This window comes from Podarcis erhardii, assembly GCF_964252035.2.
Source record: "Podarcis erhardii genome assembly, chromosome: 7".
NCBI classification, from domain to species: Eukaryota; Metazoa; Chordata; class Lepidosauria; order Squamata; family Lacertidae; genus Podarcis; species Podarcis erhardii.
In genome coordinates this window covers 75900100-75927446 of record NC_138511.1, presented here as the reverse complement: position 1 = coordinate 75927446, position 27347 = coordinate 75900100, and the positions used below count along the sequence as shown (strand labels likewise).

The 27347-nt window shown below is 45.7% G+C and overlaps 2 protein-coding genes across 2 annotated transcripts; one reads left to right on the top strand and one right to left on the bottom strand.

Annotated features, from left to right (window-relative positions):
- Positions 1-19337, bottom strand: LOC309345913 (free fatty acid receptor 2-like). Its single transcript, XM_081869388.1, has 2 exons — positions 18833-19337; positions 1-1666 (listed from the first exon to the last, which is right to left on the bottom strand). The coding sequence occupies exon 2, from the start codon at positions 1653-1655 to the stop codon at positions 633-635; it is 1023 nt and encodes a 340-aa protein (XP_081725514.1). The 5' UTR covers positions 1656-1666; positions 18833-19337; the 3' UTR covers positions 1-632.
- SLC25A11 (solute carrier family 25 member 11) lies at positions 18618-27347 on the top strand (the record flags this gene model as incomplete). The annotated part of the gene is made up of 2 exons (XM_081871550.1): positions 18618-18652; positions 26804-27347. The coding sequence occupies 2 exons, from the start codon at positions 18618-18620 to the stop codon at positions 27345-27347; spliced, it is 579 nt and encodes a 192-aa protein (XP_081727676.1).

The following is a 27347-nucleotide window of genomic DNA, read 5'->3' as shown; positions in this document are numbered from 1 at the left end:
TTATCATTAAATATTAGATTTATTATGTATCTTTTCCCCAGGGTGAGTCACAACCATTTAAAACACAACATTCAAAATGGTTTAAAACAAATCAGTCCTTCTCCATCCTCCAGCTAGGGAAACAAGGTATTATCACACATTCGAGCCACATAAAATTGCTATAGGAAGGAGCAGAGCAAGACCAGTGATGGGTGTGGCCTGCACAGTTCAAAGGGCTAGGCAGAGGCAGTGTGGGCCACCATTGGCCACCAGAACTAAGGTTCCCCTGTCCAAAGGGGGAGTTCTGAAGAGGTAGCTTCTCTCTCAGCTCCTTCTCTGGCAACTGGGAGGTGGAGTGATTCATGAACTGACAGAAGGTTCCTTCTGTGGTGTTGACCACGCATCTTTACTCCCTAGGCAAGCCAAAAGGCTTCATTTAGTCCTCTGAAGCACATTACATAGACCAACCATTGCTTTCAGTAAGCCTTTCAGTCATCTGTGGAGAAACTCCATGCTGACCTTCCATATGTATTAGAGGCTGAAACTCGGTGGAGTTTGCAAAAGTCTGCTGAGAAGCACAGGTAAGAAGGTCCTTCATTTCTCCATATGGACATCCTCTTTCATTCCAAGTCCCAAAGTATGGTCAAAGCAGGCTACCAGCCCCTCACAATCCTTTCAGAAGGTAGCTCCCCCAGGTTAGAAATAGAAGATTTATCAACCCCACTGTTGTCTATCTCGATGTCACAGCAGAACCCACAAGACTGGTAACACCATGGCATGATGGCATGGAACTTGCGTCCCAGGCCGGAAAAACATTTGGCAAAGGTTTGTTGGATGGCAGTAGAGGAGAAGTAGAAGATTGCTGGGTCCATGGAAGCGTTGAGGGTGCTAAGGAGCAAAGCATACACCCTCCAGGAAGGACTCTCATTCTGAATGAAGCCCACAATGTGGGAAATGTTGTAGGGAGCAAAGCAGACCGCAAAGTTGAGCAAAGTAGCCACAGCGAGCCCCACAGCCCGTTGCTTCCTGCGGGCATGGATGTTAGGCAAGGAAGTTAGGATGCGGACTAAGTTGACATAGCAAAAAAGGGTGATGAGGAAAGGGAGGAAGAAGAGGGTGATGCAGAGCTCCAAGCGGACAGGGAGGAGGATGTCGAGCTGGTTGGGGGAGAAACTCTCGTAACATTTGGAGGCGTTGGCAGAGTTGGAGATGGTTTCGTTATTATGGCCTGGCACCGCGAGTTCCACGATGTAGACAATGCTGCAATGGGAGCAGGCGAGGAACCAGAACAAGATGCTGGCAAACACCGCATACATGGGCCTCCGGTTCAACTTGTACCTGATAGGATAGGCAACGCCCAGGTAGCGCTCCACGCTGATGGCCATGAGGAACAGGGTGCTGATGTAGATGCTGCTGTAGTAACAGAAGTTGGTCAGAGGGCAAAGGAACATGGGCAGAGGCCACGTCATGTCCGAAGCGGCCTCCACCATCTTGAAGGGCAGAAAGAGGAGCAGGATGACATCAGACACAGTCAAGTTGAACAAGAGGATTTCTATTGGGGTTGCCTTCTGGCGCACCTTGGCTTGGAATGTGTAGAAGGCCAGGAGGTTGGCAGGGAGGCCAGCCAGGAAGGCAAAGATGTAGACGGCAAGGACCATGGCATTGTATAACGACATCCTTTCAGTACCTGCAAAATAAATAAAGGTTTTGCTTTACCTATGCAAGGGTACTGCCCCACAAAACCCCAATTTATCTCACTCTCAACCAGGGCTGGAGAACCCCCTCCCATGTTACAATGAACTACACAATCCCCATCACCTTTGACCTTTAACCCTACTGGCTGGGGCTAGTGGTAACTACACTGGTACCTCGGGTTACAGACGCTTCAGGTTACAGACTCTGCCAAACTTGAAATAGTACCTTGAGTTAAGAACTTTACCTCAGGATGAGAACAGAAGTCACGTGCCAGTGGCGTGGTGGCAGCGGGACGCCACATTAGCTAAAGTGACACCTCAGGTCAAGAACAGTTTCAGGTTAAGAATACACTTCTGGAACAAATTAAGTTCTTAACCCGATGTACCACTGTATAGTCCAGCCAGTGTGGTGTAGAGCATAGGAGACCAACCTTCAAATCCCCACTGGATGGACTTTGGCCAGTTGCTGCCTCTCAGGGTAACCTACCTGACAGAGTTGTTGTACGGATTAAATAAAAATGGGGAGAGCTATGCATACCAGCAGAGGTCCCTGGAAGGAAAGGTTGGATATAAATTCAATGATTAAAATAACAAATACAACTTCTAGAGGGCCACGTCAGGAGGATAAATTTGATTGAGATCTCATGGAATGGTGAACCGAAAGGAAGACATCCTCCAAAATTTGCACATCTCTGAATTTTGCAGTGCATTTCCTCAACCAAGAAATGAGTACAATATGCATAGATTACTGGAGAATGTGCATATAAATGCACACAGTAGTAAAAATAGCCTGAATTTTAATGAGGCCTTTTTTAAAATTAAAAATTGCAAACTGATTTGGAAAGGAGGAGAAATAAACCACTGCAACTCCCTTGTGGAAACCATCTTTCCCTCCCTCTTGGAAATTCAACAATATTAAACAACCTGACTGCAAATTTATAATTAAGCAAAGACCATCAGCGTAGGAGAAGAAAGGAGAAACAAAGCAAGCAAGCACAACCAATACCAATTCCAGATTTTAATCCTTGAACTTCCCTGAGACCTCTGGGTATAGGGTGATATATAAATTAATTAACTAATAAAATAAGAATAAAAATAATAACAGTCTCCAGTGTTTAAAGAGGCGACTCTTGCGCTCTCCCCAAGCAGATCCCCCAACTGTGCATGCCCCTTTTTTCTCATCCTTTGGGTTCACCACCGGCAGTTTGCCTCAGCTTGAGTCAGCCCAGGAAGCAATATAGTCCCAACTCCCTCTGTCAGTCACTCACACAGGGATGGTGCAGGCTTCTCTCTGCTGGCAGGAGATGGGGAAACACCAGCTTAATTGGGAGCAGCGGATGAAGGCCGCTGTGGATCAGGGCGAGGTGGACAGCTCATCTCCTACACCGATGGCCTCCAGCTGCTTCTGCTACCAGGGGAAAAGATAGCAGGCCTCCCTGATATCTAATATTATATATTATATATTATTATATATTATTCAGAGTTTATTTGCATCAGGAATCAACTGAAAAAGTGAACTGCTCACAGGTTAGCAAAGAATTCCATTATTCATCCAGACGGGAAATGTTTGCATAACTCTAATAAGGATACATCAGAATAATGGGACCAGACATCTGTGGTCTGCATATCACAACATCCATATGCAAAACAATAAATCCACTGGAAAAGAGTTGTACAGAGGCACAAGCAAATCCATCAATTGTGTACCAGGGTGGTGGCTATTCTTCTAAACTACTTGTAGCCAAATGAGAGTACAGTGGTACCTCGGGTTACATACGCTTCAGGTTACAGACTCCACTAACCCAGAAATAGTACCTTGGGTTAAGAACTTTGCTTCAGGATGAGAACAGAAATCGTGCTCCGGCAGTGCGAGAGATCCCATTAGCTAAAGTGGTGCTTCAGGTTAAGAACAGTTTCAGTTTAAGTACGGACCTCCGGAACAAATTAAGTACTTAACCCGAGGTACCACTGTACTGAACTTTTCTGTGTATAAGTCAAGGATATTTCCCGTTAACTTAATGTTGAAAAATTTGACTCGTCTTATAGATGGGTAGTGCAGGGGGGTGGGATGGGGATTGGTTGCTGCCGGGAGCTGGAGATTGTCATAGGCAGTCTTGCGGGTGATTGTTGGCTGTGTCCAGGCCTTGTTTTGATTGGCTGTTGCAGCGGATGCCCGGTCAGATGTTTGGTTGCTTTCGCGTTGTTTGTGATAGGAAGCGTTGTTCAGATGGGCAATTCTCCCCCTAAAAAGCTCAACAACTCTGGGAAATCTCCCCCCATTTTCTTAATTTTGTGTCCCCCAAAATAGGGGGCGTCTTATATACAGGGGCGTGTTATATATGGGAAACAATGGTAATTATGGTTTTTCAAGGTATTTATTCATTATTGTTTGATTTCATTTGGGTGCTGTTGTTTTTAAAAGCATTTTTTTCAGAGGGAGCACTATGCAGATTGTCAATAGTACTCTGATTTAAAATTGGGAAGGGAAATAAGTCTGGAGTCCAGGTTTTTAGTTTATTTTCAAACTAAGAGGTACCAAACAAACTCTCCAGTTCCTAAAGTTCAGCTCCAGACATTTGGGACTCACAGAGAGGGATAGGTGTATACATCTATTTCATTTTTTCCAGGCTCACCTTCAAGTCTCCACATTTCCACATTAATTTTTGATATATATTTTTTTTAAGTCCTCATTAAAATTCAGCAGAATTTCAGTTCAAATGTCACCTGACATACATATATTTGTATGCAATTTTGCCTAATATCCATACTTTTGCAAAAGGGCTCTCCCCTGATAATACGCTTCTGTGTGATATTTTCCACTAATGTGCATGTTTTCAAGCATTTCCTGCCCAGTCTATGAATTTGTAAAGAAATTCCTGTGCTGGAGAATAGCATTGAAAGATTCAGAGAAAATATGGATTTTTAAGGATGTCTGAGTTTCAGTTTGCATATCGCTTCTGAAATCAAACAGGTTCATGTATAAATGCAAAATGAATCGAATTCCCCCCAACCCATCTTTCCTTGCAGGCCATTGCTTTGGCATGTGTATAGCCATAAGAACATAAGAAGAGCCTGCTGGATAAGGATTACCGTATTTTTTGTCCCATAGGACGCACCGGCCAATAGGACGCACCTAGTTTTTTGGGGGGGAAATAAAGGGAATTTTCCCCCCCTTTATTTGCCCCCAAAACCAGGTTGAGGAATCCAAACCAGGTCGGGGAACAGCGGGGTGGCAGCGCTGCACCTCCCTGCTGTCCCCCGAGCTTGTGGGGCTGCCTGATGTCTGCCCGAAGTGCAGGGCACTCTGCTTCAGGGCACCCCGCGCACCGGCAGCAGGCTGCTATCTGCAGCCTAGGGAGCCCTGCGGGAACTCCCGCGGGGCTCCCTAGGCTGCGGGTGTCTGCCCGGCGGCAAGGCGCTCTGCTTGAGCGCGCCCCACGCTCCGTGATAGCAGCCTAGAGAGCTCTGCGGGAACTCCCGCAGGCTCCCCAGGCTTGCTGATAGCTTCCTGAAGCCTGGAGAGCGAGAGGGGTTGGTGCGCAAAAGCCTGCATTCGCCCCATAGGACGCACACAGATTTCCCCTTCATTTTTGGAGGGGAAAAAGTGCGTCCTATAGGGCGAAAAATACGGTACTTATCTCCAGCAAGCTACCTTTCTATATTCAGGATTTATTCTTATTTTCGTGCGGAGAAGCACTCAGTTGTGTGAGCCTCCAGCTCAGTCCAGAGACAGATTGACTGCCTCAGCTTCTGCCCATCAGCAGAAGTCCCTGCATTATAGGGTTTATTTAGCTGACCTGTATATTTATTTGACTGTATTTATTTAGCTCCACTTCCTGCTCAGATAGAGCAGAGCTGAAGAGGGAGCGGGAAGAGAGCGGGGAAAGGGCTCAGAACGCAGTTTGAATAACAGGGAGCTCCAGGATTAAAAGACAAATCAAAAGACACACTTCTTGGAAGAATAAGGGAGTGGTTCCTATGCACAAGTACAGTGGTACCTCAGGTTACATACGCTTCAGGTTACATATGCTTCAGGTTACATACGCTTCAGGTTACAGACTCCGCTAACCCAGAAATAGTGCTTCAGGTTAAGAACTTTGCTTCAGGATGAGAACAGAAATCACGCGGCGGCAGCAGGAGGCCTCATTAGCTAAAGTGGTGCTTCAGGTTAAGAACAGTTTCAGGTTAAGTATGGACCTTGAGAACGAATTAAGTACTTAACCTGAGGTACCACTGTAGATGGTTGTAAAGCAAAGCCAGTGCAAAGTTACACCAGATGCAAACCACATTCAGGAGTGAGTCTCCTCCTGCTGCTGCTCTGCTTGAACATTAAACAGAGAAAACAATCCTTGAAAGTCATGTTCAGCACAGAGTTGCCAGCACGAATGGCCAAGTTAATTGACTTAGGATCCGGCCTAAAAAACCCCTCTCCGGCCCCACCCCTGCCACACAACCAGTTCCTCCCACCATTCCTCTGCGTCCAACCAGTGCATGACACCTTCCCTCCCTTCTACACTGCTTTTCTCAACCTTTTCCAACTTTACAATACCTGTTTATAAGCATCAAGCAGGTAGGAGATCTTATTCCTGATTTTAGTGGGAACCAGTGCTTTTTTTCTTTTAAAAAAATGTTTAGGTGGTACTCTCATTTTGACTCGAGAAAATCGCGGGGAATGGAAGTGAAGCTGCCATCGGAGGTGGTAACAACGTAACTGACCAATCGCCGTGCTAGATTCCAAATGCTACTTCACACATTAAACGCCCGCTTCCGTCTGAGACTCAGGAAACACTGTGACAGGAAATGAGGCCGCCATTGGGGGGTAGCAATGACGATTCACTGTGCTAGAGAAGAAACTGGTTTTTTTCTATTTTAGTTTCTTCTCCCATTAGATTCACAAAATGTTTAGGCGTATGCATACCCCTGCGTACCCCCAGAAAAAAGCACTGATGGGAACACCATCCACATATGAGCAAAGATTGGATTGTCAAAGAGCTTTGCAAACAGGTATAGCAGCTCGCGGTCGCCACTAAACTAAATTCCGCCCAGGAATGTATCCATCATAAAGGCGTCCTGTTATGACAAAACCTGGGAGAGGTGACATTAATTTTCTTTTAATGAGCCTGTTTTGAGCCATCACCTGAGCCATTGCAAAAGTCCTGAACTATATTCCTTCTCTAGCATGGGAGCGGCAAGTAAAAGCTGATTGTGGGGGTTCAAACCCTGAGCTGAAGAAGGAAAGTGGAATAAATGCCAGGACAGACACTGTTAAGATATGGTTACCAGATTTCCCCCCCAATTAAGCCAGGGACACTTTTTTATTTTTTTAAGCTGAGTAGCAACAGGGAGTCAGTAGTGAGGATGGTGAGGCAAAAGACCCTGGGTCCAAGCACACATGCATATTTTATAAAGGTGCAAAGCCCTTCTTTCGCACCCTGTGAAACATAAATGTGCAGAGTTTTAAAAAAACTGGGCAACAGTGTGCCCCCTGCCCTTGACTCCCGAGCCTCCCTCTAGTCTCCTGCCCCCTTCCCCCTTTGTTTCGAGAGATTGGGGGAGGCTCTGCAGTCACGAGCAGGTGGCTGTTGCCCAGTTTTTTAAAAAACCTCTGCACATTTATGTTTCACAGGGTGCGAAAGAAGGGCTTTGCACCTTGCCTGGCAGAGAAATCATGTGCCCCTCCTGGGCAACACTCGCCCGCCCGCCCGTGACTCCCGAGCCTCCGCCAATCCATCAAAACAAATGGGAATGGGGGCAGGAGATCTGTACCCCGAGACGTCCCCGGTTCCCCTTCGGCAGTGGCGGCGGCAGTGAGCAGCGAGCAATTCCTGAAGCCAGCCAGAGCCAACTACGCTACCAGGCTGGTTCCAGGCTGCTGAGGCTGCCACTGCTGCATTTCCTGAGGACAGATTTGCAAACATGGGGACATTCCGGGGACGGAATTTGTTCAGGGACAGATTTGCAAATCCAGGGACTGTCCCCGGAAACCGGGGACATCTGGTAAGCTTATGTTAAGAGCCTTGTAATCTGGCCTGGCAACGTGCAAGCTTTTAAATTATATGGGCAGCCAGTGCAATCTTTTAAATTGGCAGACATACACCAAAAGGCCTGGCCGGCCCTGCAAGGGACCCCAGAAACTTAGACCTTCTGTGTCTGCCTTCCCGCTGCTGACATTGCTTCCCATCTCCCCCTCAAGCTTCTCCCAGCACACCTCTCTGCTGCTGCTGTTGCTTGTCTCCAGTCTAAACAGTGTGTGGTGAAGGAGGAGGGATCGCCTCCCAAGTGAGGGGAATTATTTATCCATTAGTGTCTCTGAGGGATAAATCATGGGACGGGAAGTCAATACAATCCCTTGGGGGAAAGTGAAAAGCTAGGAGCCTGAATGTAAACACACCGGGAATAGAACGCTTTTGTACAATACCCAGCTAGAGTCCCGGCTTGTAAAATTGTTCATGAATACACATCCCCTCGCTTGTTTTGAGAACCTTGGCAGAGCCTCTCGCTTCCCAGTCAGCCTGTTTCATTTTCACCTGCTGCTCAAGATGCAGATGATGAAGAAAGAGCCAACAACTGCTATGGTTAAACCCTCCCCCCCCCCACACACAAATTGTTACAGAAACCGACTTTCCAGAAAGTTGTGGAAAACTGATTTAAATTTTTTGGCGTGCTGTACGCTGAAAGAAACCTGTACAGTGGTTCCTCGGGTTACATACGCTTCAGGTTACATATGCTTTAGGTTACAGACTCTGCTAACCCAGAAATAGTGCTTCAGGTCAAGAACTTTGCTTCAGGATGAGAACAGAAATCGTGCTCCAGCGGCATGGCAGCAGCTGGAGGCCCCATTAGCTAAAGTGGCGCTTCAGGTTAAGAACAGTTTCAGGTTAAGTACAGACCTCAGGAACGAATTAAGTACTTAACCCGAGGTACCACTGTATATGGAAATGATGTACCAATGGCATCTGACTCCTAGTAAGTTAGCAAAAATGTGTAAGACAGGTATAAATATCTGCTGGAAATGTAAAGAAAAAGAAGGCACCTTTTATCATACATGGTAGTATTGTAAGGTAACAAAAGCATTCTGGGAAATGATATATAATGAGTTGGAAAAAATGTTTAAAATAGCTTTTATTTTATTTTTTAAAAAGAGGCTTTTTTATTAGGAATTGTAGGTGCTGATATTCCAAGGGAGCAGAAAAGACTGTTTTATGTATGTGATGACAGCTGTACAGATACTATTAGCCCAGAGATGGAAAGAAGATAAAGTCCCTACCAGAGAAGAAAGGAAAATTAAACTTGGATTATGCCGAAATGGCAAAACTGACTGGAAGACTCAGGAACCAAGAAGACCAAAGCTTTGACAAAGAAAGGGGAAATGTTTATAATTTATCTTGGAGACCACTGCAAACAGATGAAAACATTAGCAGGATTGCAATAACACTTGTAATGTAGAAGTATTAGGGAGATAACGGAGATATAAAATATGAACTATTGAAAAATATACAGTAGAAAAGGTTAACAATAGGACCCACAGAGGGGAAGGTGGGAAGTCCAGAGATTGGGAGGAATCTTTAAATGTGGGTGTGTATGGTTGTAGTGTTATAATTTTATAAATAAAAATTATTTCAAAAAAGAAAAGAAAAAGAAATTGCCTTTCTGGGTCATCCCCCCCCCCTTATCTTTTGGTGGAGTCTCCAGCAGGGTTTTTCCATATTATTTTGTAGGACTGTGCATTCCCTCCCTCACCTCAATCTCTCACCCCTTTGGGCCAACCCAGAGACCACCTCCTTCAAATCCAGTCCCAAATTAGTTTGAGGTGGGGCTAATGTGGAATAAGAGGTTTTCTAAATCCCTTATTAAAGGTATAGTTGGGAGCAGGGAGGGGGTTAGAGGCTGCATCTCCCCACCTCCACCCCTACAGAGAGCTTGTTTGGGGTTGGGGTGGGTTTTGTAGGGTGCTGTTTTGCTTTCATCCAGGGAAACAGCTGCTCAGCATCTGATGTGTGGAGAGTGAAGGGTGCTGCTTCAGGGATGGAGCAAAAAGCAGGAAAGAGAGGCCACTGGTAGCAGGTGCCTGTCTTCTCCCAAGAAGATGCATCCAGTGGTCAGGTAAGCCTTGGCATTTTTGCAGGTTTCTCCACCTTGTGCCTCTGGAGTTCCCCGAACCACTCAGGGCCATCCAGTTTAACCTGCAGGAATCTGCGGCTGCCCCAGCCCAACTTGACTGACACCAAAATCCCTTCCAATATGCCCTGTTTGGCTTGAGATTTGAGCCTCAGCACAGTCCTATCACTTACTAAGCTTTTAACTAGAGCAAGGGGGAGGAATGTATATGATCCTTGAGGTCCCTATATCTGGAGACCCTTGAGGTCTCTATATCCTTAGGCCAGACCTCTCACAAGCCCTGGTCTATACCCTTTCTGAATTATTTTGCACAACCGAAACACATTCTTGAATTCTAATGAAGCCCCTTGTTCACCAGGATGGAGGGTGTGTGTGTGTGTGTGTGTGTGTGAGAGAGAGAGAGAGAGAGAGAGAGAGAGAGAGAGAGAGATGTTCAGCAAGTGAAGCTTTTCCCTTTTATCTTAGCTCTGCACCCAAAAATGCTTCACTTGTTGAATTTAATGTGTGTTGGGCTGATTTTAAAGGCAGAAGAGCAGGATGAGGAAAAGCCCCCCCCCCCCAATTAAAAGAAGCATGGCAAAAATGATACAAATGGCACATGAGATAATGCCATGTACTTGGTTTGTACATTTAGATATTTGTCTGGGGAGCATGCAAATGATAGGTCCGAACTGGATGACAAGTTTGGATATGTGGCAGCTCTTCTTCCACCTTCTCTCGCTTCAGATATGCCACTCCATGCAGAAAACGGCACACACCTGTTGATGGTGGTTTTGAACATGCAAAATAAGCCTCACAGCATCCTGGGGTAAATGCCACCGGGAAAGGACCTCTTTGTTGACTGCGATATGCCTGGGGACAGAGTAGAACTGACCGTGACAGCTGCAAAATGGGAGGGAGATGCAGAATTTGGCTGTGTCCCTTGATGCCCTAGGTCTCCAGCTGCACTACGCATTCAAAGCAGTATCGTGCCACTTTAAACAGTCTTTGGTTGACCCTGGGAGCTGTCATTTTTAAACGGTGGGGTGAGGTGCTAAGAGACCTCTCCCCTAGCTACAATTCCTAGAGGGCTTGAACAATCAACCCCTCTTCCTAAGGAACTCTGGGAATTGTAGCTCCAGGAGTGGAATAGGGGTCTCCTAACAACTCTTAGCCAGTGGCAGAGGAATAAGGGGGCAGGGAAAGCGCACCACCCCCGGCAGCAGGATCCCAGTGGGGTTCCATTGCAGCTGTCCCTCCCCACCCACTCTGGGCGGCCCACCCCCAAAACGTGCACCCCCCCCTTTGGGTGGCACGCCCCGCCCCCACCTGCTCTCCGCCCCCGGTGCCGGAGCATGAAGCTCCGCCACTGCTCTCAGCACCCTTTTGCAAACAAGACTTCCTAGGATTCTTTGGGGGAAGCCATGACGGTGGTATAATGATGCTTTAATTGTATGGTGCAGATATGGCCTTTATCACTTGGAACTTGTGATGGGGGCATGGCAATTTCTCCAGTTTGCAAATGGGCCCATGGGCCCTCCCCCCAGAAAGGTTGGTGACTCTTGCTATGCACCCTCACTTTGATAGGGGGGAGGAGCCCCATTAAACGGAGGGGGACTTACTTCTGAATAAGCCTGCACTGCGAATGAAAAAGTGAAGTGAGCCCAATATTTACTGTGAGCTATTGTGTAACCGTCACAAGGGGATCACTACGTGCCTCAAACCCTGACTGCTACAGATAAATCATTGGATGGCAAACGCTTGTTAAATATCAGGTATTTTGATGAGTATACACCCACTCAGAAAGTATTTGGTATCCAGCGTTTGCAAAAGGGAATGACGAGAAAGGAGGTGTTCCTTTTCAAATCTAGTTGCCATGGAAGTCAGAAAGTGCTGAACATGCCTGCATAAATTTGCCCTCAAACCAGGCAATCAAACTAGCCACCTTGAGGGACAGAAACCTGACAATGTCCTCTGATTATGCCAGAGTCATTATGCCATGACCTTCACCTGCCCTGCTTGGCACCCTTCTTGAGTGTTTTTGCCAAGCTGGAATGTGTCCTTTCTTGGGTGGAGGATAGAGAGGGATGGGTGAGTGTATAGAAGCAAGCCTACTGTACAAAAGTAAATTGGGCATTTGTCGCTCTACCCACATTAGGCTTTGGCACTATCCCTACTGGCATGTGGCCCTTGGAAAGTTGCCCAGAAGGGAAAGTGGCCCTTTGGCCATAAAAGGTTTCCAATCCCTGGCCTATGCAGTGATTAACAGTTCCTCTGGTCCCCCAGAAGCAACCATAACTCTCTGGGGACAGCCTGCCTTTGGATGTCCATCATGGAATGGGAGACTCCCTTCCTTCAACTCTATTCATCACACAGAGGAGATGAGGAGTCCCTTGCTTATGCTGGATAAGAGAGACCAGCAGACCTGGTCCTTCTTCATTTCCCCAAATTCTCTAACAAATACACTGAACTCAAAGAAGGGAAAGGCGAGTTTCACTTTACTCCAAGCTGAAGAGACACTTGGGAGCATCAAAATGCAGGGCTGGTTTGGAAGCTCCAGCTGGTACATACTGCTGTTGGGGGCATATGGCTGATAACATGTGGCACCATCATTAAGGTACCTGCACTGTCTGCCCATCTGCTTCCAAGCCAGGCTCAAACAACTTTGGTCCAGGGTCCCTCAAGGACCACCTGAACCCTTCTATCTGAGACCACAATTTAAAAAGGATGTTGACAAGCTGGAACGGGTGCAATGGAGGGTGACCAAGATGATCAAGTGTCTGGAAACCAATCCTTATGAGGAGTAGTTGAAGGAGCTGGTTATGTTTAGCCTGGAAAAGAAGAGACTGAGAGGAGATATGATAGCCATCTTCAAATATCTAAAGGGCTATCACATGGAAGATGGAGCAAGCTAGTTTTCGCTTGTTCCGGACGCTAGGAACCAAACAAATGGATTCAAGTTAGAAGAAAGGAGATTCCAACTAAACACCAGGAATAACTTTCTGACAGGACAGTGGAACAGACTCCCTCTGAAGGTGGTGGTCTCTTGTTCATTGGAATGTTTTAAGCAGAGGTTGGATGGCCACCTGTCATGGATGCTTTAGCTGAGATTCCTGCATTGCAGGGGCTTGGACTAGATGACCCTTTGGTCTCTTCCAACTGTACAATTCTATGATCCCAGCTCCACTGAAACCATCTTCACTTCTGTTTCAGCCTGCTCTGCCAGGCTTATGCAGGCAACTAAGAATACCAAGAACCTACCATATTTAAGTGATCTCTGGTTATTAAATGTTTATATGGTTTTTATGGTGCAGTTTTATGTATCCCGGGTGTAAACTGCTCTGATACTTATTTTTTATTTCTTGAATAGCGGCGTAGAAATATTTTTAGAAATACGCAAGTAAATATTACTTTCATAGCTCCCAAGAGCCTTTCTGAAGTGAGAGTTTAACCCCATGCCTCAAGGTCTGGACTCTAGTGATGTCCCACAGCAATAAAGCCCTCTCTTTCTGTCACTGAGCTCCTGCAAAGTCTGTTGTCGAGGACATGAGTGAGGCCAAGTTCTTAGGAAATGACCCTCATCACCCGTTCCAACTCTACAATTCTATGGTACTTTTTCATGCACCAGAAAACCATTTCTGGGAGGAAGATGGTGATAGAAAGTACCAAGGGCAAGGACAGGGAACCTTCAGGTTGTGGACCCACCAAGCACCCCCCCCCCACACACACACTTGGCCCACAAAGCTGATTATGAACCACTAATCAGCTGATCAGTCCTGTTCACAGCCCAGGTCTGGCCCAAGACATTTTGGCACCTGAGGTGAACCACAAAATGGCATCCCTTTTCCATGCCTGCCACCAGGGAAGAAGGAGTGAGTGAGTGGAGATCTAGACTGGAAACAAGGGTGAGAGGAGATGAACAGTGCCTCTAATTCGCCAAGAGGCCTCTGTAGAGGTGGCATACGTGGTGGCGGTCAGATTCGGCCTCCAAGGAACATGGCACAGCTGTCACTGCTAGGGCAGCAGCAGCAGGCAATGCATTCCTTGGAGTCTGGATCTACTACCCGAGGTGGTAGCCTCCCCTTGTTTCATGGATAGGCTGGCCCTGGCCCAGCCCTTTGCAAGTCCTGACAACCAGCTGATCAGCCCCTGTTCATGGTGCTTTGCTTCAGCAATTCATTGGATACAGAGCAGGCAATCACTCTGCAGAATCTTTTCATCGAAGCCTCTCCAAGTCTGGTCTTGAGGGCCAAAACAGAAACCACACAGGAGATTGGTGATCAGATCTCCCAACTTCCCCTCCCCTACAAAGGGGAGTGGGCTATGATTTTTATCAGGGCAGAGGAGCTGGGAGATAAGTGTTTCTTCCTCCAGTTCCCCTGCACTTTCCTGATAAAATCACTCAAGCTTCTATTCACCTCGCCACAGACAAGAAACATAACCCACACAGTTGTTGGGATGCCAGTATTTTTGCATCAGGTTTGGGAAGGAGTTGGGAAACAGTTTAGATCTCTAAAATGGCACTGGGTGGACTATGCTGAAATGGCAAAACTGACTGGAACACTCAGGAATCAAGAAGGTAATGACTTTAACAAAGAATGGGGAAAATTCATAACTTACTTAGGAGACCATTGTAAACAAAAACGTTAGCTGGACTTTAAAATAATTTGTAAAGAAACAAAAAAGATGGAAAATTCAGAGAGATGAAAACTGTAGAGAATGTAATGATATGTAGTTTTAGAAAAAAATATTTTAAGGACCCTGCAGGAGATGGAGGGAAGTCACGAAATTCAGAGAATCTTGTATATGGATATGTTAAAAGTTTTTTTTTTTCCTTTTGAATTTGTTCTTGTAAAAACCAATAAAAAATATTTTTTAAAAAATGGCACTGGGTGGAAAGCTTGAACTAAATACATTTTTCTCTAATATTGCTGCCCCATTCAAAAGAAACCCTCACAACCCTTTCTGTGGCTGCTTCATAGTTAGGAAACACAGCCGCAAAATGGGAGGTCAGATCTCTGTTTGACCTTCTGAGTCCAATAATCCTTAGATCTTTATTCACTCAAGATAGTTGCCATCAAAAATGATATGGATTTCACACACACTCTGTCTATGTCCCAGGGAATATAAATACAATTTCATTGTTTCATGCCCTTTGTGTGGGGAGTGTTATATCTAGCACTGTGCTGAATTTTTCTCTTTTTCCCCTTTACCATTCTCCATGCATTTAAAGGTTATCAAGCAGGAAAGAAAATATTTGTGCAGTTCTCATGGATGGGGTGCAAGATTTTTGTCAGATTGGTTTTAAGATGGCTGGGGCATGTGAGCTGACTCTTCCCTTGGGGCTTTTCAGATCCGGCAGCCCCAGCAGTCAGGGTGGCTGCAGAGTTCCTGAGAAATGTTTACTGGGAAGAACAAAACACTCTCAGCCTGTAGCCACCTTGGAACGATAAAATAAGCTCAAAGTTCAGCACTGTCTGAAATTTTCACTGTTGAGAAATTCTAAAGTGAGTCAGAAGAAGGGAAATGCGTTTCATGGTTGGGGGGGACAGATTTAACTGCAGCACCAATTACAACTGACAATATAATCCTAGACATGCCTACTCAGAAGTAAGTCTTGTTGAGTTCAAATTTGGTTTATTCCTAAGAAAGTGGGTAAAGGGTTGCAACAACCTGCGGAGTACACCATTCAAATCTTGACACTGCCATGAAATCACTTGGTGGTAAGAATGTGGTGAGAATTTGATGCAGTTCACATTTATAGGCAAAGTCACACCTTTTGAAATCCTACACAAACCAAAAAAGCCTCCTTCGAAATTCTTTGAATTTTGCAGTGCATGTCTCTAGCCAAGGAATATGCACAAAACATGTATATATTAGTGGACATAGCATAGAAAACTGCATCTTATCAGAGGAAATTGCTTTGCAAAAGTGTGTGTCTTAGGTAAAATTGCATACCAAGATGTGCATATTAGGAAAAATTCACACTAAAATGATGCTGAATATTCATGAGAACTTAAAAAAAAAAAAAACAAGCTGGTGTGGAAATGTGGAGAGCTGAACGTAGGAACACAAAAATGAGAAACTCAGCTGAAAGTCCCTACTTGGTGGACTTAGGGAAGCTGTTCCCTCCTTTCATAGATCCAGGATCAGCACTTCCTTCTGCAACATGGGTACAAGGCATAAAGATATTCCAGAGGTGTGTTGCTGCAAAGAGTCTTAGCACATCTTAAAAGGCTGGCAGATTTCTTGCAGCAGAACCCTTCACGGATTAGAACCCATTTAGTTAGATGCACTGAGGCTTTCCGTCAGTGGGCAGGTTTTGACCCTATCCTTCCTCCAAGGACATTCTAGACACACAACAATCCTCAGAGGAAGATTGGGAGAGGGAATGGAGGCTAGTCCGCAGTGGCAGAATGGGGTTTTATGGCAGAATGGGGTTTTCATCCTGAGTCTCCCAAGTCTTAGCCAAGTACTCTAACCATTTTTTCACACTGTCCATTTTTTATTTAGAGCTCTGTGCGTCTATGAAGAGAAGATAGATAGATGATAGATAGATAGATAGATAGATAGATAGATAGATAGATAGATAGATAGATGATAGATAGATAGATAGATAGATAGATGATAGATGATGATAGATAGATAGATGATAGATAGATAGATAGATAGATAGATGATAGATAGATAGATAGATAGATAGATAGATAGATAGATGATAGAGATAGATGATATAGATAGATAGATGATAGATGATAGATAGATGATAGATAGATAGATGATAGATAGATAGATAGATAGATAGATAGATAGATAGATAGAGATAGATAGATAGATAGATAGATAGATGATAGATAGATATAGATAGATAGATAGATAGATAGATAGATAGATAGAGATAGATAGATGATAGATAGATGATAGATAGATGATAGATAGATAGATAGATAGATGATAGATAGATAGATAGATGATAGATAGATAGATATAGATTAGATAGATATAGATAGATGATAGATAGATGATAGATAGATAGATAGATAGATAGATAGATGATAGATAGATAGATATAGATAGATAGATAGATAGATAGATAGATAGATAGATAGATAGATAGATATAGATGATAATAATAATAATAATAATAATAATAATAATAATAATAATAAAAAAAAAAAAATTTATTTATATCCCGCCCTCCCCAGCCGAAACCGGGCTCAGGGCGGCTAACAACACTGAAGTAGTGCAACATTATAAAAACATTATAAAAATTAATTAAAATCAAAATTGATGGCAACCATAAACTAAAGTTTTGTAAAGATTGCCAAAGGAGGGAGTCAGGCTGCGCACTGACCAAAGGCCTGGCGGAACAGCTCTGTCTTGCAGGCCCTGCGGAAAGATGTCAAGTCCTGCAGGGTCCTTGTCTCTTGTGACAGAGCGTTCCACCAGGTTGGAACCACAGCCGAAAAAGCCCTGGCTCTAGTTGAGGCCAGCCTAACCTCTCTGTGGCCTGGGACCTTCAAGATGTTTTTGTTTGAAGACTGTAAATTCCTCTGTGGGGCATACCAGGAGAGGCGGTCCCGTAGGTACGAGGGTCCTAGGCCGTATAGGGCTTTGAAGGTTAAAACCAGCACCTTAAACCTGATCCTATACTCCACTGGGAGCCAGTGCAGCTGGTATAGCACCGGATGAATGTGATCTCGCAGCGAAGACCCCGTAAGGAGTCTCGCTGCAGCATTTTGCACCCGCTGGAGTTTTTGGGTCATTCTCAAGGGCAGCCCCACGTAGAGCGAGTTACAATAATCCAGTCTGGAGGTGACCGTCGCGTGGATCACAGTGGCTAGGTCAGGGCGAGAGAGGTAAGGAGCCAACTGCTTAGCTTGGCGGAGAAAAGCATCGGGGAGAGAATCGCACCCTGAGGCACTCCACACACCAAGGAGTGACACGATGACAATTCCCCCCCAAGCACCACCCTCTGTCCCCGACCAGAGAGAAACGAGCGCAGCCATTGAAGGACTGTGCCCTGGATCCCCACGTCGGCAAGGCGGTGGTCCAGGAGTTCGTGATCGACCATGTCAAAAGCTGCGAAGATCATCTGTTAGGGCAACCAGAGCCGTCTCGGTCCCATGACCAGCGCGGAAGCCGGACTGGAATGGATCCAGAGCCGATGTTTCATCCAGAAACCTACCAAGCTGTTCAGCAACCGCTCTCTCAATCACCTTACCCAGGAATGGAAGATTGGAAACCGGGCGGTAATTGGATAGATCTAAGGGATCTAATGATGTTTTCTTTAAGAGCGGGCGCACCACTGCCTCCTTCAGTTCCCCTGGGAATGTCCCGGTGCCAAGGGACAAATTGATGATATCCCCCAGGAGGGCCCGCACCTCGTCTGGACATGCTCTAATCAGCCAAGACGGGCACGGGTCGAGAGGACAGGTGGTGGGCTTTCCAGCTCGGAGGAGTCTGACCACATCGGCTGGGGATATCCCAGATATCCCAGATAGATAGATAGATGATAGAAAGATAGATAGATGATAGATAGATAGATAGATAGATAGATAGATAGATAGATAGATGATAGACAGATAGATAGATATAGATCATACACACATATAATACCAACTTCATGCATCTGATCTCAATGACAGCTTCCTAATGATGCTTGTGGGAGAAGGGTGGATTTTAATTTTAATTCAACCCTCCCTGTGCACAAAGGTCCTGATTCTGACTCCACGTCTCCCCATTCTGTTTTTCTTACACACAGCTTACTTTATGGCTGATATTTAAATAACAAACACCAGAGAACTTTAATTCAGATAAGTTAACATATCATCTACTTTTGGCAGAATGCCAGCCGTGGATCACATTTCCATGCCTCGCGGGTAAGGGAGAGAGACTCTAGCCCATGAAAGCTTTTGCCACAATAAACCTGTTTGTCTTTAATGCGCCACAAGACTTCTTCACTGCTTATAACTGTGATTCATATTGAAGCGCCCCCCTGAACTCTCCAAAAGCCCCTACTGAAACCATCGCCAATAAATAATTGTGTTTTTATTCCTCACCTCCTCTACAAGCTCAGACTTTGCTCCGCCTGTCTCTGCTCCACCGATGGACGAGGGTTTCTTCCACAATGGATCCAGCCACCTTCTGCCCTCGCAGGAGTCAAAAGGCTTTGCTCGGCTCCCACGCCCTGAAGGAGAGAGGAAAGCAGCCTGCCTGGTGCAGTAGAATCACTCGTGATCATTTGACAGAAGAAGCCCAACAGGCGCAGCAGCAGCAGCTGGAAACTGACCTGTCTCCTCTTGTAACACAAGGGGATTTACTTCTTGGTTTCAAAACCGGGAAACAAACTCTTGGATGGAGAAAAGAGGCGGAGGAGGAATCCAATTTCAGCTGCACACAGAGGGTGCCACCCACAGTCTTTCCAATCTACTTTTTAGAATCAATGATGCCTCTAGATTCAAGAGTCCAGCCTTATTTCTCCGCACTGTAACCTGACCATTGAGGTGAAAACTATACAAAGTTGTTCTTCTTGTGGTTTGCTTTTATATCCCGCCTTCTTCTCCGAAGAGCTCAGGGTGGTGTACGTGGTTCTCACCCTCTCCATTTAATCCCCACAACAATCCTGTGAGGTAGGTTAGGCTGAGAGGCAACAACTGGCCAAAGTCCAACCAGTGAGCTTGATGGTTGGGTGGGGATTTGAACCTTGGTCTCTTAGGACCTAATCTAACACTGACCACTCCACCACACTAGGTCTCAGTGGAGACACAGAAATGATGGATACTGTTTTTTTCTTCCCTGGTTAGAAAATGAACTCATGTCACATATATAAGAAGAAACAGCCCAGTACAAGTGTTTGGCCTGAACACATGAGTGGGAAATGTGTGTAAGATGCCAAGGACCTGAGCAACAGGCTGTTCTTAAAGCCCCCCACATCACAACAGCTTTTGACCTCCCAGTGTTTGGTGCAAAGGTCTAAGGGTGGATTCTAAGCACATTTGGGGAAACAGACTCCCTGGAGTGTAGGGGGTGGCAGAACATGTGTGGAAGGTAGGACTGGGTGACTGATGCCAATTAGGTCTCCTTTGGAGCCGAATCTATCAAACCCGCACTTTCCCAAATGATATATGATTCCAAACACTTCCAATCCCTCAAGGAAACGGGTAATGCAAAAGACTAAAATAGTTTCTCTTATAGAAATCTGCCGTTGTTAGATGTATTGTGGTTTGTGGGTTTATTTATGTTTTCAAAGAAGTCACAAGCAAACTTGAATGTTCAAGGCACAGTAATGGTTCCCAGCATGTCATAAGGCCCCAAACCTGAATGACAAGATGGATGTCATGATGTCAAGATGGGTGCTCTGGGGGGGGGGGTCAGGCACCAGGCCCACCGGCGGACCAACTCTGTGTTACAAAGATGTCTGAAATGAGCACTCACACTTTACATTGTGGGTGCCCTTTGCGGGATCGTGCGCGATGCTACTGTTCCCAGTGAACTTACTGGCAAACAGGGACTGGCCTGCCTCTCAGTGTTAATTTTTGGAGGTTCACACCCAGCCTCAGTAGTCAAGTTTCATTGCTGGGAGGGGGGCCAGTCCCATATATATAAGGGGGTGGAGCCAACAGTATCCAGGTAGTCAGCTTAGGAGATTCACCCTCCCCACCCTCCCTTAATGTTTAATGTTTTCTTGTTTGCAGGCTAACTTTTTCTTCCTGTTTAGTGGGCGCTGCTATGGTCTATGGCTGGTTGCTGTTGAAGGACCGGGAAGAAATTTCCCTGCATTGGCAGGTTTTGTCTTCCCCATAGAAATCCATCACAACTTTGGCAGTTATGGTCTTGGGTGGAATCCTTTAGTCTTTTCTTCCCTATATGGGGGGCGGGCGTGAAGTGGTGACTCACCCCCCTGCAGTGGCGATTCCAGGGTCCCCCTCTTAAAGGGGTTATATATAATGGGTGTCACTGGCCATACACTGAAAGGTTGTCAGTGAACTACCCTGCGTGTGGGGATATGGGCTGGGCTGCCTGCTACACTTACGTCTCACAGAGCACCCCCATATCCCATTTACCCTGGTGTGCCCCAGTTCCCCCAGCTGGGGGGCTGGGAGGGATACAAACTCAAGGCCTAAGCCAAGGTCTCCCTACATTCGGAAGTTTAATAAAGTTGTGGCTTAATTTTAATTCCATTTAACGTTTTTAGAGTCTTTATTCCTTCCTTATGATCCCTGGGAGCTGGGCCTGTTGCTGCATGGTCACGCAGATGCAACATGAGGGCTGGCAACATCAACCCCACCAAGTGGGAAACCTTGCAGATGACCACAATGCCTGGAGACAGTCAACTTGTGTATCCACAGTAGTGACTAGAGGAGGAATGACCACTGGGAGGAGCACAGAGAGAATAAACACCATGGTGCATCTTCAGCAGCACAACCGGACGCCTTCATCTGCCCCAGCTGCAACAAAACATGTCTCCCCATATTGGCCTCTTGAGCCACAGCAGGCACTGCAACCTTCCAACAGTTTGACTCTGATCTTGCTTCTAGCTCACATGCATGAGGACTGGCACACAACCATCGCACATTGCATTCAAGCTTCATCCTAGCTGGGCTCACTTCCCACCACTGAACCTCCAAGACAGCTAAGCTGCAAGCCTCTCCTGCTCCAAGAGATATTCTTGGCTTCTGCGTCAGCGGCCACAGCCAACACAGCGACAGTATAAGCAGAGATGTCCCTGATGTTTATGTGTCCTCGGGTGACAGCTTCCAAGAAACTGCTCCAGAAGAGGACACCTACCCTGTGTGGCTTGTTCTCAGTTGGACTGAAGAGGAAATATCTGTAGAACCACTGGCATTTGTCCAAATCTTGTTCATCACAGCCAGGGTAGTCTGAGCTCTAAAATGGAAAGATTCTCAGGTTCCAACTATATGGGAATGGCTATAAATATACAGCACTGATATGCAGAAACCAGAGAGGAATGACCTCTCGGAGGAGCACTGTGAGAGAAAACGCCATGGTGTGCCTGTAGCAGCAAAACTGGAAGCCTTCATCTGTCCCACCTGCAACAAAACATGTCTCTCCCCTATCAGTCTCTACAGCCATAGCAGGCGCCATAACTCTCCAATGGTTTGACTTTACCCTTGAAGGCACACTCTCCCATTGTCTCCTGAGACAGATGGATGCCAGCAATTGATATGCTGTCAGAACCATGAAGCAGGTCCCAAAAGCCCAAACCACTAAAACTGGAACTAAATTGGAACTAATTAATATGGGACTAATGCATTGCTCACTTTTTTTTTTTTTGATCTTTAGTTTCGCTTTTGTCTCATTTCTTAATCCTGTTTTACAGAAAGCTTTTTGAATGTTGCCATTGTATTTTAATGTAAAGCACTTGGGGATTTTTTTAAAAAAATAAACTGTATTAAAATGTTATGAATTAAAAAGAATTGATCAGTAGTTCAGACACATTATTAGCATGTCCACCAGATAAGTTTGGCCACTGCATCCTTAGTAGACCTCCTCACTTGGAAAAGGTAAAAACGTAAAGGTAAAGGACCCCTGGACAGTTAAGTCCAGTCAAAGGCAACTATGGGGTTGCGGCACTCATCTTGCTTTCAGGCCAAGGGAGCTGGCATTTGTCCACAGCCAGCTTTCTGGGTCATGTGGTCAGCATGACTAAACCACTTCTGGTGCAACGGGACACAGTGATGGAAACCAGAGTGCACAGAAACACCATTTACCTTCCTGCCACAGAGGTACCTATTTATCTGCTTGCACTGGCATGCTTTCGAACTGCTAGGTTGGCAGGAGCTGGGACAGAGCAACGGGAGCTCACCCCGTCGCACGGATTCAAACCGTTGACCTTCCAATAGGCAAGCCCAAGACGCTCAGTGGTTAAAACCACAGTGCCACCCGTATAGGACAAGCAACTGAGGGTTTCCTTAGGCTGTATCTTAGCTTATTAGGTGGTCTATGCAAGGAAGCACTCTTAGTGCAGATATTCTTGGCTTCTGCATCAGCACCCACAGTCAAAAGCAGGGACAGTAAATGCAGATTCCTCTGGTGTTTATGTGTCCTCAGATAACTTTACACAAACTGCTCCAGAAGAGGACACCTATAATCCATAGTCTCTAGCAAAAGGGTGCAGAGGCATTACAGCAGGAATGGGGAAACCACAGCACACCAAATGAAGTTGGATTATAGCTCCCCAAATCCTTGACCATTGGCCACACTGTCCAGTGCTGGTGGGAGTTGGGCTCCATCAACATGCAGAGGGCCATGCATTCCTCATCTCGGTGTTCCAACACAAGGGTAGGCAGAAAGGGGAAGGGGAGGTCAAAAGGGTAGGAAGTTCTGTTAGAGCAGTCAGGGATGGGGAAGAGAGGCAGCGTTGCTTCCATTTTAGTGAGAAACTACCTAATTTCAACTATCCATTGAAATTCACACTTCTCCAAATCCTGTGATCGAGTTCTTCAATGTGTACACAAATGAACATATTAGGGAAAGCCTGGGTAAAAATGCATACATTAGTGAAATGAACAAACCAAAATGCAGTGTGTATATATATATATGCAGTGCTTTTTTCTGGGGGGGACGCAGGGGTATGCATACCCCTAAACATTTTGTGAATCTAAGTTTGGCCTCATTGAGGGGCAGTGTTTCAATATGAGCAGGAAAATGAGAGTACCCCTAAATATTTTTTAATAGAAAAAAGCACTGTTTTACAATTTAAAATACTCATTTTACATCCTTAACATATCAACAAATTCTCCTTCCATGGTTCATTTTTACATATCATAAATCCCTTCATATTTTACAAAAACTATACCATTCAGTATTTCATTTTTGCATCCATCAAAACCTATTTACACTGTTGAATTTATCTTAATGTTGCCAGCGTTTTCAGCTGTACACAATTATTTCCCATATATTCAATAAATGTTGAATATTGACTACTTAGGCGAATTCTTTACATAAATGTGTATATCTGTCAAAACCGCATACAAAATGTGTCAATTAGCAGGAAGTCTCCCTTAAATGTGGACAAATTGTCAGGCTGATTTAGAAAACAAGAACAACATACAAATTGCTAGAGAAATGCGGAGAACTCAACTGGCAAAATAAGGAGATGCAAGAAACCAAAATTGAGAGATTCACCCATCTCCAAGCAGGCTCTCTAGACACCCTGCCAAAGGCTCAGCCTTGACACACCCTGTAGCAGATATCTGATAAACTCGTCCAGTTGCAACCTGTCATTACCTGGAGTGAAACGGTGTGGCAATGAGAAAAAGGTGCCACTTTTAGAGGAGTTAAGTATGATTAAATATAGCAGGGAAGTAGATCAGCTGTCTCTCATGAGATGAATCAGGGAGCTTCAAGACACCAGTGGAGGAAATGATAACTGTAGCATGAATTAATTTCACTGGAGTGAAAAGATGGGAAATGAAGCCATCACAATAATCACATGAAGAGGAGGACAATTTTTCATTGCAGTTATTGAAACATAGCCAGAAAGTCTTCCTCCAGAAGACTTACTGGACCCCTGCCAGCTGTCACTAAACTCTGTCCACCTCCTTGAACTGGGACGCTTCAATGTTGCAACACTCGGGCTAATAATAATCCAGGCTTTTGTCCAAACGTGGAAGTGAAACTTCTGCATTTAGTACTTGCCTTGGTTTTTGCAATTAATTCCTGGAAGGCATAGAACTTGTCTTACTTGGCATTAGAGAAATACAATCGAGGGATTGTGTCAATGCAGCCATCTTCAGATCCGATGTTGGTGAAGCAACAAGGAAGCTGCAAATAAAGTTGCCTGACTGGCAATTTTGTTTTCTCTCATTTTTTTCAATCGTACATTCAGTTCTCCATATTTCTGCACCAGTTTGCAATTAAATAAGAACAATTCTCAAGAAAATCCAACGAGATTTTAGTGTGAATTTCTTTTCATATGCATTCTCTACATGTAAGACACACATTTTAGCAAAGCAGTCTTCCCTGTGCTTGCAACTACTTAACATCTCATGTATTCGGTGGGAGTAGGTTCCTAGTTCTGTGGAAGAGCAAGCGATTTGCGGGCTGAAGTTCCCATGTTCATCCCTCGATATCTCCAGGGGTTTGTTATGTATGTGAGTGTTTTGTATGTATGAATTGTCGGTGTTTGTGTGAGAATATTTTCAATTATTTCTATTGTTATTATTATGAAATGTACTAACCATCCATCACTAGCTGGTCCCAGGGTGGGTTACAGCCATCTTTAAAATTTTGGAATTAAAAACTGGTAAAAGATTACACTCACAAGAACAAACATGACTCTCGGATGTCCAAGGCTGTTTGCACTCTACTTGTCCTATGTTGCTGTTTGTAACAAATGCAACCAGCTCTGCATAGATCAGAAGAGGCTGGCTAGAGTGGAGACCACCAACAATGGTCACATCCTAAACAGGTTTTGGGCCATCTCTGAAGGACTTCAGTTCCCAGAGTCCCACCCCTGGCTTCCATAAAGAAGTTGTGGGGTGACTGTCCTGTCACACAGCTGGCGCTATTGAATGCCCACCCCTTGGTCTGTATTTTTACCCAGTGCTGCTTCTGACACTTTTACTTCTGTAATTGCTGCACATTGTGACCAGCTTCCTGTTTGAGAAGGCATCCATCACCCCAAATATCTAAAGAAGTGCACATGCCTATATGCCCCATAGCCAGGAATGGTTGAGAGCTGCAGTCCAGCCACAGTTGAAGGGCCACAAGTTCCCAATTCCTTTGTAAAGAACAGCTGGGTAAAGAATGAAGTGGGACATGACGTCACTTCTAGTCACTCTGTGGTTGGAACTGAGGATTCCTGACAGTGGCTTAATGGCCACTAAGTGCTTGCCCTCCAAAGTTCTACTTTCCATGCAATTTCCCCAAACAACGTGCTCGCCAGTAAGATCCAGGCACCGTAAACATCCTTTCCTCATTTCCCCTAATGGAAGCTGGTTACAAAGTGCCGCTTAATCCTGGGAAGGCCAAACAAAGAACTGAGTGATATTGATTGGGGTCGGGTGCAGATACCAAAGATGGTTTTCAGAGAAGATGGGAAAGTAAAGCAAAGAGCCACAAATGCCCCTGAATTCCTGTTGCTGGAGAATGACAGTGGGAGAAGACTATTGTGCTCCTGTCCTAGTTATGAACTTCCCATAGACATCTGGTTGGTCTTTGTGGGGAAGTAGGATGCTGGATTAGATCAGTCTTTGGCCTGATCCAAGCTGGATGTTATGTTGTTAGAGATCACGTTAAGACAGATGAATGAGGTCTACTGGAAACCCCTGCTACCTCTGGGCATGTGCAGAGCTCCCTTTTCCAATGAAGTGAAAAAGGAGCTCTAGCTCAGCAGCAGAGCACAAGCCTTGCATGCAGAAGATCCCAGATTCAATCATTAGCCCCTGGAGTCCAACAACATCTGGACAACCATGAGTTCCCCTTCTCTGCTGTATACAGAGTCCTACTATTGGGCCACCTAGTCCAATGTTGCCTACTTTAACTGGCAACCATTCTCCAAGGTCCAGTCAAAGGTCTTTTCCAGACCTGCTACCTGAGATTTCTTCAGATGCCAGATCATCTGCACACAAAGCATGAGCTTTATTGTGGATGTACAGCCTCACCCAAAATGCCACTGAGCACTCTGAATAATGTGTCCTTTCTGCATAAAGCAAAAAGGAAGGAGAGGGCTGTGCCAAGGATGTGCCAGAAGCTTCCCATTCCCATGGCACATCATAAGAATTAAGACAATCCTACTGGATCAAGCCAAGAGCCCATCTAGCCCAGCATCCTATTCTCATTGTGGCTGACCAGATGCATGTGGGAAGACTGCAAGATGGACATGAGCGTGACATCACTCTGCCCACCTCCGATTCCCATAGTGCCTCTCACAGTTCAAGTTCAAGTTAGTTTTATTGCGGCAAAAGCCAACGACACAGAACACCACAAGATCAAACAAAAGGAAATCAACAACAGCATCCAAAAAAAAAAAATTACACAAGGGAACTTCGCAGTGTGCCATTCAGCTTCCACGCCGTGGGGTGCATCCTCCGCAAGGAGGGTGTGCGCGGCATCTACACCGGGCTGTCCGCCGGCCTCCTGCACCAGGCCACCTACACCACCACCCGACTGGGCATCTACACCATTCTCTTCGAGAAGCTCACCTCCTCCGACGGGATGCCCCCCAACTTCTTCATGAAAGCCGTGATCGGGATGACGGCAGGCGCCATTGGGGCCTTTGTGGGCACGCCTGCCGAGGTGGCACTCATCCGCATGACGGCCGATGGCAGGTTGCCTCCTGACCAAAGGAGGGGCTACACAAACGTCTTCAACGCGCTTCTGCGGATAACCCGCGAGGAGGGGGTTCCCATGCTCTGGAGGGGCTGCGTCCCCACCATGGCCAGAGCCATCATCGTCAACGCAGCCCAGCTGGCCTCCTACTCCCAGTCCAAGCAGTTCCTCCTCGATTCGGGTTACTTCCGGGACAACATCTTGTGCCACTTCTGTGCCAGCATGATCAGTGGTTTGGTGACTGCCTCTCACAGTGGAGGTAGAACACAGCAGTCGTAG